General features: G+C 44.5%; 1 protein-coding gene across 1 annotated transcript; it reads left to right on the top strand.

Annotated features, from left to right (window-relative positions):
* The first annotated feature begins 5,523 nt into the window (after window positions 1-5,523).
* On the top strand, window positions 5,524-8,814 carry LOC135095676 (tubulin beta-2 chain). The gene is made up of 4 exons (XM_063996675.1): window positions 5,524-5,735; window positions 6,862-7,096; window positions 7,294-7,538; window positions 7,774-8,814. Exons 1-4 carry the CDS (start codon window positions 5,679-5,681, stop codon window positions 8,596-8,598), a joined length of 1,362 nt encoding a protein of 453 aa, XP_063852745.1. The 5' UTR covers window positions 5,524-5,678; the 3' UTR covers window positions 8,599-8,814.
* Window positions 8,815-9,963: the final 1,149 nt, after the last annotated feature.

Here is a 9,963-nt window from a genome sequence, read left to right as displayed (position 1 = left end):
TGTGAGTCACTGTGACATGTAATGTGGTGTGAGTCACTGTAACATGTGTAGACCCATATTCTGAAACAGGTCTTTCAAAGGCTAAAAAGATGATTAGTCGGGTTCTCTTTGTGTTTTTTTTTTTTTTTCTGTTAATAGTGTAGAAATCTTGTAAATTGTCACGAGAACTCTAGTAACACCTTAACCCGTGTCACTTCAAACAGAGTATTGGAAGTGGTTGGTGTGTGGGCAGAAGTGCTTCAGAGGGTCGTAGAGTGGTAGTGGTGGTGGTGGTGCGAGTCACTGTGACACCAGTGATGGTGTGACCTACTGTGTTGTTTTGGGTTGTCACATCATGAGTCAGTGTGAACGTGAGGTCAGCTGTGTACGAGGATGAGGATGACAAAGTCAGACATTGGTCAGGCTTAGTATAATACGAAGAGTCACTACCAACACCACTTAGACCACCACTCAGGCACGCATTGGGGACTCTCTCTCTCTCGTGGTATGGCGCCATAAAAGTATCATAGCATCGAGTAGTGCTAGGAAAGAGCGTTACCACTCCCACCGAGAATCTGGAAGAGAGAGAGAGAGAGAGAGAGAGAGAGAGAGAGAGCGTAATATATTTGCTTATATGCATTATGGATTAGGGGAAAAGTGCTTCATCAGAGCAAGAAAACAGTAATATTGCATTGTTCAGCCACATTGTAATTTAGCTCCTAATGCGCATAGACGGTTTCTTTACTTGCTTACTGGAAAATCCATATAGTAGGTTACCACAGTGGACCGCATTCCCTAATTCATCCCAGCATCTTATCTCGACTCCTTTAAATTGATGGAGGTTACCGGGATTTTCAAGAGTGATTGCATGGATGGTTTAGCAAGGATTCTGCATCAACAATAAGAAAATATAGTCCTAGCAGTTAATGCAGCACTTATTATTTCTACAACCAGCCTGCTATCATAGTTACATGTAAATACTACTACTGAAACACTTGCACAGCAGTTCCAGTACATTTAAAATGCTGTAATTGAAGTTATACGAGTTTTTAAAGGTGTTACGATATTTCAAGTAAGAGATCAACAAGATTTCTACATTATTAACAGGAGAAACACTCTTGAGAACTCGGCTAATCATTTCTATGCCCTTTGAAAATAATCGTGGTGAAACAGCAAAGCGTTTCAGAATGCGGGCCATAGTGGAAGTAGTGTACTGTTTGTATTACTTCTACTACCAGTCTACAACCAATCTGCTATCATGGCTACACATACTACTACTGCAATATATAGAGGCAGCACTATGTCGTTCATGGCCTTAGCAGTAACAACTCGGTAGCTTTCAACAAGTTCTATGGGCGTGTCATTCCGAGAAGCGAGCGTGCTGAGAGGCGAGGCGAGGAGATAAAAGAGAAACCCTAATAATAACTTGCCCTAGAGCTTGTTAGAAGTGCAGACCAGTTGTTAAAGTTTCACTAAAATCACGAAAATACGTGTAAATTCTAATAGGTTGTACTAGACCCTGTTAAAATTACATGGTCCTTGTTAAACTTTCACTAGAATTACGAAAACACGCTCGAAAACCCCAGTTAACTTTTACTCGTATTTCAGCCTGTTTAAAGTAGGGCGATGAAACGAAATCTTTGAGAATGCAATCCGTGAATCAGAGGAAAGGAGGGCGGAGAAGGAAGGAAGCTGGGTGACGGTGGGAGGGCCGGGAGGGAAGGGAGCAGAGTGACGATAAGCGTGAATCAGACTGTGAGTGGGAGAGGGAGGGAACATCATTTCCTGCTCATGTGAAGGCCGCTACAGGAGAGTGAAGTTGTGCGTAATAAAGCCCTTGAAATATATCTACCCTCGTGCACTTTGCGAGGACAGAATAAGCTACAATATAGTTGAACTTCCTTGGTGCCTAGTGACATGCAGCCAGTAAAGGGAGATTGGAAGCGCATTATGTGATTGAAATAATTACTTGCGACACACATTCCTAGAGGTAACGTAACAGTAGCGTGTCACGGACAGGAACACACTCAGCAACCCTGACGCTAGGACGAGAATAGGGGTGTGTCTCAAGCATTCTGGAAGGCTGTGTTTGGGGCTCAGGGACTCAACAGGACGTGTTTGTTTCTCACGGAACTTGGTAGGGACTTTTTTTTTTTTTTTATGTAGGAAGGACACTGGCCAAGGGCAACAAAAATCCAATGAAAAAAAAAATGCCCACTGAAATGCCAGTCCCATAAAAGGATCAAAGCAATAGTAAAAAATTAATGAATAAGTGTCTTGAAACCTCCCTCTTGAAGGAATTCAAGTCATAGGAAGGTGGAAATATAGAAGCAGGCAGGGAGTTCCAGAGTTTACCAGAGAAAGGGATGAATGATTGAGAATACTGGTTAACTCTTGCGTTAGAGAGGTGGACAGAATAGGGGTGAGAGAAAGAAGAAAGTCTTGTGCAGCGAGGCCGCGGGAGGAGGGGAGGCATACAGTTAGCAAGATCGGAAGAGCAGTTAGCATGAAAATAGCGGTAGAAGACAGCTAGAGATGCAACATTGCGGCGGTGAGAGAGAGGCTGAAGACAATCAGTTAGAGGAGACGAGTTGATGAGACGAAAAGCTTTTGATTCCACCCTGTCTAGAAGAGCAAGGTTGGTTCTTAGGGACTCTGTAAGAGATGCGCTTGGTTCTTAGGGACTTAATGAGGCATGTATCTAGGACCTCAGGGACTTAGTACACACGGGTTTAGTTTTCAGGGACTCACTGGGCCTGTGTTTGATTTTCAGGGACTACTGGTGATGTGACTAGTTCTCACATACTTGATAGAGGGTGTGTTTAGTTCTCAGGGACTCAATATGGATTTCTGGAGACTGCCGAACAGGATTAAAGTTGTATACCTAGAACTCAGGGACTCAGGAGGACGTGTTTTAAAGACTGAGGGGCAGGGAAATTGAAGCAAGTAACACGAGTAACTGTACTATGACTCCATGGCAGGTGCATCTAGCTAAGGAAGTGATCGATAATTTAACTTACGAGGGTCAAACACGCTCGTAGCACCAGCGGTACCTAGTAATGCCAGTACCGTGGTTGTATTCTGAAGCGCTTTGTTCTCTCATAAGGACTATTTTCAGAGGACACAGTGATGATTATTCAGGTTCTCAGAGCCGTTCTTCCCTTTCATGATACAGAACCTTTGATAAACTATATAAATGGTCATGAAACCATCTCGGAAACAAATCCTGCCCAATTACTGCCATTAAAGCCTGCTGAAAGTGTAGAGATAAGACCCCGACGTGCTTGAGAGCATTTAATTGGTTATTCACCATCAGCAAGAGAGAGAGAGAGAGAGAGAGAGTTTGCAGTATCAGCAGGAAAAAAATAATTAACTCTCTCTCTCTCTCTCTCTCTCTCTCTCTCTCTCTCTCTCTCTCTCTCTCTCTCTCTCTCTCTCTCTCTCTCTCTCTGTGCATCTTAACAACAGGAAGATATTCTATACAATCAGAGAGCCTTTCTTATAGCACCGAGGCTCCTGCTGTGGTATCGAACTTTGCATTAAAGGAAAGAGGAATGTTGAAGTGGCAAAGAAAGAATTAAAGGGGATGGAATGAAGGGAGAAGTAAAGTTGAACACGAGATAGTAGTAGTAGTAGTAGTAGTAGTTGTTGTTGTTGTTGTTGTTGTTGTTGTTGTGATGCTGCTGCTGCTGTTGTTGTTGTTGTTGTTATTGTTGTTGTGATGCTGGTGCTGTTGTTGTTGTTGTTGTTCTTGTTGTGATGCTGGTGCTGTTGTTGTTGTTATTGTTGTTGTGATGCTGGTGTTGTTGTTGTTGCTGTTGTTGCTATTGTCGTTGGTGTGATGCTGGTGCTGTTGTTGTTGTTGTTGTTGTTGGTGGTGGTGGTGGTGTTGTCGTTGTTGTTGTTGTTGCTAATGTTGCAACAGCGACAGTAATGGAGGTAATAAGACCTGTAATGACAACGATTAAAGAGCAGTATATGTATATAGTAACGCCTATCATCCTTAAGTGGTGTAATGCAGTGCCTTTCCTGGCTCTTCCCTCTCCGCCCGATGACACCTTCGCCTTGAGGCCGCAACACCACCACCACTACCACCAGGATCTGACTCACCGCGGCCCTCGTGCACACCTTTAAAAATCTGCATCACCACCTCACGTGTAGGTTAACTCGCGTTTTGTCCTAACAAGCTTATCTTCACAACTCATGACATCACGCTATTGTTGTATTCTGCAGTGTAATTCGCCCCCTTTAGATTCTGCTGCTGAGCTAGGCAGAGCATAAAGGGAGAGCTTCCAGACGGGCGGCGGCGGCGGCAGTGAGTCATAGGTGTCGCGCCTCACGAGCAGCACACCATCATGCAGCATTTAGAAGGGAGTCAGTCGATGCCGCGTCTGACGCACCGCTACCTGCTCCCTGCTGCTTTGATGTGCCATTTACCTAGTTGTAGTACACTGGCCTTGCTGAGGTATACTAGGTAATGTGGTTCTGCCCCTGCATCTATATTTATCCTGTCTTCCTTTTAGCTGATTTACACTTGTCTCTATCACAGTTCCCTCTTGCTCAGTCTAAATACACATACTTTCCAAGTATGTATCGTTATAATAAATAGGGTCTCATCTATACCAGTGTGGTTCTGTCTCCGCACCTATATTCATCCAGTCCTTTCAATCGATTCACACTCGTTTCGTCTCTATCATATTTTCTAGCTGGTCCCTTCCAAACACCCATCTATGGGGAAATTATTACCACTTCATGTTATTCACCCTCCTTCCTCACTTTTTATGTCTTCTCAAATATTCAGCCTCTATTTGTTCTGGCAAAAGTTTATTTATTTATTTCTATCTTTTCTTTTGTTCTTGCAAAACTTTTATCATTGTGGGCATTGTCATTACATAGTTTATGTATATAGAAGGCTATTAATTATTTGAATGACTCACAGTGCAATAAGGGTACTGCGTCTAATTGCGATGAATAAAGTTAAGAGAGATGGGAAGTTATTGATTTTCAGATAGCGAGGCATGACTTGAAATAGACCCCGTTATCAGCTTATGAGTGCGTGCAGGGAGGTAGAGATCGATCTTTGTTGCTACAGAAATAAACTATTTAGTCAGTTCCTATACAAAGTACAAACTGATTCTATATAGGTACACAGTAGATCGCCCTATCCATCTTGTACCAAGGGAGACTCGGAGCAGCCTTGCATTATAACCTTGCAATATACAATATATTACTACCTAGGTAGAAAATTGTAATAGAGTATGCTTTCAGATAACAAAACTAACTATTAATGCAGATTTTATTGTTATATAAATTCAAGCAGAAACGAAGAGCCATTCCCGCCCTTTTTTTTTTTCCATGACGATGCTTAAACAAGGTCGACTGGCTAACTTATAACATCTTACGCCGCATAAATTCAAGTGCGGAACGAAATTAGAATTGAGAAACACATAAACACAAATACATGTGTTAGATATGAGTCTGTGGGCTGAAAGTGATATAAGGAGGACATTTGTTTGGCTCTTTTTAAAACTGATTTGACTCAACGGTTCCCTCCCGCCTCCGGACCCCGCCACCCGCCCGCCAGCCACAGCCAGCGAGCCACCGAGCTACAGCCAGCGCGCGCGAACCAGCCTCAGCAGAACAGCCAGCGCCGCAGTGAGCTGAAGGACACGAAGCAGTACAGACGCTAGATTGCAACCATGAGGGAAATCGTGCACATCCAGACCGGCCAGTGCGGTAACCAGATTGGCACCAAGGTAGGCACCATTACTGGGACGGGCTTGGTGAACAGGGCACGGGGACTTCATCTCAGCCCTAAACCTCGGAGGCCGGTCACCGTCACGCCCCAGTGCGCGCGCCTCAGCCTCTCCCTGCCTTTGTCTTGTGTGCCGCCTAGCCGCCCTTCGAAGCCCGCCAGGGACGTGGGCAGGCAGGCATGGCACGGCGCCCCTTGAAGCAGTCAGCAGGCCTTGGCAGGGAGGGTGGCGTCCCGGTATCGGCGGCAACCTGCTGCTTCATCTCCAAATCTGTGTGCGTGCGTGTGTGCGTGTGCGCGGACCCCGCCCGATGTGTGTGTGTGTGTGTGTGTGTGTGTGTGTGTGTGTGTATTTTGGAATACCTCACCTGGAACCATTTTGCCAACAGTTTTTACAGACACATGCATACGCATACGGGTCCGTAGGGGCAGGAGCAGGTGCCGGGGTACCGAGGGGCTGGGCTGCTCTTTACTATTTTCATGTATTTTTGTACGGTAAAGTAGCTTACTTTGGGTTGGATTGATCTATAAAATTGTCTTAAGAATGTCTAGTAAACTAGAAAATCAAACGCATTTACACAGATCAATCTTGTTCAGACATGCCGACTTTATTTCTAATATTTAACACTTGTCATTTGTCATTATATATATATATATATATATATATATATATATATATATATATATATATATATATATATATATATATATATTACACACCATAGTTACATTAAAAAGAAGACAGGAGTATGTACTCATAAAGGAAGCTTCTCCTTGAACAGAAGCATCCTTCATGAGTAGAAGGGAATGTTTGGATAGGAAGAAGTGGAGGCTCTTCTGCATTGGCTATCCCCCTTGGGGGATGCTCTTGGAGGGAGTGAGGCATCAGAGATACACAGAAAGGATGCCTTGTATATTCCAAGCTGCTATTAATGCCGCTCCTTTCCTGTATGAGTGATGGCAGAGCAATACAACACACACTGTTTTTGCAGTCCATGTACCCTGTCTCAGCCTTATGCTAAATATGATGGCAAATTTCTTCAGTTGGTTAGATGTATCATTGACTGGTGAGGGAGAGAAGACCCTCAAGGTAAGAAATCAGGATGAACCCTTCCTTCTCCTCACAGTTCTGGGAGATCATCAGTGATGAGCATGGCATCCAGCCCACCGGGGAGTACACCTCCGGTGTGGAGAAGGAACTCATGGACCTGCAGTTGGAGCGCATTAATGTTTACTACAACGAGGGTAACCAGGGCAAGTATGTGCCCCGCGCCATCCTAGTGGACCTGGAGCCTGGCACCATGGACAGCGTGCGTGCTGGACCACACGGCCAGCTCTTCAAGCCTGATAGCTTTGTCTTTGGTAAATAGTAGGAGTGAATTTCTTGTGGGTTGTATTGTGAGTGGCTGTTATGTTCTTGCATCTCCTTGTGTGCTCTAATCCTCTCATTCTCATATCACATTTCTGTTTTACTTCAAGGATTTTGTGCTCTCATTGTTAATGATGTAGAAGTATTCATTGGTTTTCATCAGCATGATGTAGACATGCTTTACTTGCAGGCCAGAGTGGTGCTGGCAACAACTGGGCCAAGGGCCATTACACAGAGGGTGCTGAGCTGGTGGATTCCGTGCTTGATGTCATCCGCAAGGAGGCAGAAAAGTGCGACTGCCTGCAGGGCTTTCAGCTGACACACTCACTTGGGGGAGGCACTGGGTCTGGCATGGGCACCCTCCTGGTTTCCAAGATTCGTGAGGAGTTCCCTGACAGGATAATGGTCACCTTCTCTGTTGTCCCATCTCCCAAGGTAATAATTAAATCTTTCTCTCCCAGATTAGGTGTTCATACTTTGTTACTTGTTGATGCTTCCATAAGATATGTCGGGTGTCTAAAATTGCTGCTTGTACATGAAGCCACATAGTCTATGACTATATGTTGGTTATATATTTACATCACAGTTGGTGTAGTCTTTTGATCCCCAAAAAAGAAAGGTTAAAAACCTTTTTTGCCCACTAATATTAGTGTTGTGCTCTTGTTTTCAGGTTTCCGACACAGTGGTAGAGCCATACAATGCCACACTCTCCATTCATCAGCTGGTTGAGAACACCGATGAGACATACTGTATTGACAACGAAGCCTTGTATGACATCTGCTTCCGTACCCTCAAACTACAGAACCCAACCTATGGTGACCTGAATCATCTGGTTTCCCTCACCATGTCTGGGGTCACCACCTGCCTGCGATTCCCTGGCCAACTCAATGCTGACCTTCGCAAGCTGGCAGTCAACATGGTTCCATTCCCCCGACTCCACTTCTTCATGCCAGGCTTTGCCCCACTCACAGCCCGTGGCTCCCAACAGTACCGTGCCCTCACAGTCCCTGAGCTCACCCAGCAGATGTTCGATGCCAAGAACATGATGGCTGCCTGCGACCCCAGACACGGCCGCTATCTCACCGTGGCTGCCATCTTCAGGGGTCGCATGTCAATGAGGGAGGTGGATGACCAAATGTACAACATCCAGAACAAGAACTCCTCCTTCTTCGTGGAATGGATCCCCAACAATGTGAAGACTGCTGTGTGTGACATTCCTCCCCGGGGTCTTAAGATGTCTTCCACCTTCATTGGCAACTCCACTGCCATCCAGGAACTTTTCAAGAGGGTCAGTGAGCAGTTCACCGCTATGTTCAGGAGGAAGGCTTTCTTGCATTGGTACACTGGAGAGGGCATGGACGAGATGGAGTTCACCGAGGCAGAGTCCAACATGAACGACTTGGTCAGCGAGTACCAGCAGTACCAGGAAGCAACAGCTGATGATGAGGCAGAATTTGAGGAGGAAGGAGGCGAGGTGGAGGGAGAATATGATTAAGGTGCATGCTCCTCCCTCTCCCTTGTGGCTGATGTCACTAGAGGCAGCTTATCCTGTTCAGTATTAATTTAAAAAGGATGCACCAGGGTGTGTTTCATTCTGTTTCAGTTAACTACCATGTAGTTTCTTCTGTCACATTCCAAGTGTTTTTTATGTATGGAGTTTGTTTTGTACAATGAGATCTGAATTGGGCTTTCTATTAAATTTTCTCATTTATGTTGGGCTTATTTCAGCTTTCCTTGAGTCGGTACTTGGCCCCATGTACTAGTAAACCTGGTCTCAAGCAGATGCTACATTCTGGAAGGTGTATAAGATTCACACCAACCAGCCAACAAAGTGTTGGTAGCATTGACAATAAAAGATGCACATGTGGGTTCATTGACCATCACCAAGAAATATCTTCCATGTGTGGCCTCATACTAGACTGTAATGGCATGGGTAAATCTTAAGAAATTAACAGTAACTGGATAAGGTCCAAGTGTAGCAGTCATCAAGGTAGCCACCATATCCCACTGATGATGTACATGCTAGTCTCCCATCCCTACCACTTGAAAAGGGTATGTTTTCAGAGTATGCTTTCAAGTATCTAATAGTCACCTAAATATCGCTTTGGGCTTTTAGTAATTTGAAGGGCATAATAATTAAGGTAATAATAGCAGTAGCAGTAATGATAGAAGTGCCTTGCAGAGAAATGCATTTTGATTTATGGTCCTGTTATCTACCAATGGAAGCATGGTTGTTCAAGCAGTAGTTTCTGACTTCAAAGTCCAAAGTTCAAATGTTAACATAGCCAGGATTTTCTTGGATGACTGCCTGCTCCTAGTGTCACCCAGCATTAAATGGTGACCAGTCTGCAATGACTAGTTAGATTTAAGCCAGTGGAGAAAGGAGATGGCTATCCTGTTCCATAAGCTGAGGCCCTGGATTGGGTGGCACTACCTGCCCATTCTCTATGCTCCAAGGATCGCCTAGGTTTAAATGAGTACCATTCTGTAATGAGTGGGAAGGTAAAAGGCAGTGAAGAAAAGAACTGGCCATGCTACTCCATGTCGAGGCCCTAGATTCCTATTCAACATGTGGCTGTATTCTCAAACATTTCAATTTTCAGCATTTTATCCCAACTGCTTAGGCCCTCGCCCGAAAGAAGGCTACTGGTGGTTTCAAGGATGTGTTTATGATTCTAGTGATAGTTTGATAAGGATCCTGAATCATGTTAGGTAAAAAAACACTCCTGAAAATCAAGCTAGTGAAAAAGGGCCATATGAAGCCTGCTAATGATCTCTTATCTTGGAATATAGTCTGTATGAGGGAACAAAGCGATTTATGAATATGGCCCATGAAGAAGAAATAATTATGTGGCAAGGC

Source organism: Scylla paramamosain, chromosome 3 (genome assembly GCF_035594125.1).
Source record: "Scylla paramamosain isolate STU-SP2022 chromosome 3, ASM3559412v1, whole genome shotgun sequence".
Lineage (NCBI taxonomy): Eukaryota > Metazoa > Arthropoda > Malacostraca > Decapoda > Portunidae > Scylla > Scylla paramamosain.
The sequence above is the reverse complement of the archived record's forward strand: the minus strand, read 5'-3'. Positions and strand labels throughout refer to the sequence as shown.

What these genes read in the sequence shown, in the direction of transcription:
- LOC135095676 (XM_063996675.1), top strand. Translation starts at nt 5,679, where the DNA reads ATGAGGGAAATCGTGCACATCCAGACCGGCCAGTGCGGTAACCAGATT. An exon ending in GTAACCAGATTGGCACCAAG is followed by an intron (nt 5,736 to 6,861) that starts GTAGGCACCATT and finishes TTCTCCTCACAG; the next exon opens with TTCTGGGAGATCATCAGTGA. An exon ending in GCCTGATAGCTTTGTCTTTG is followed by an intron (nt 7,097 to 7,293) that starts GTAAATAGTAGG and finishes CTTTACTTGCAG; the next exon opens with GCCAGAGTGGTGCTGGCAAC.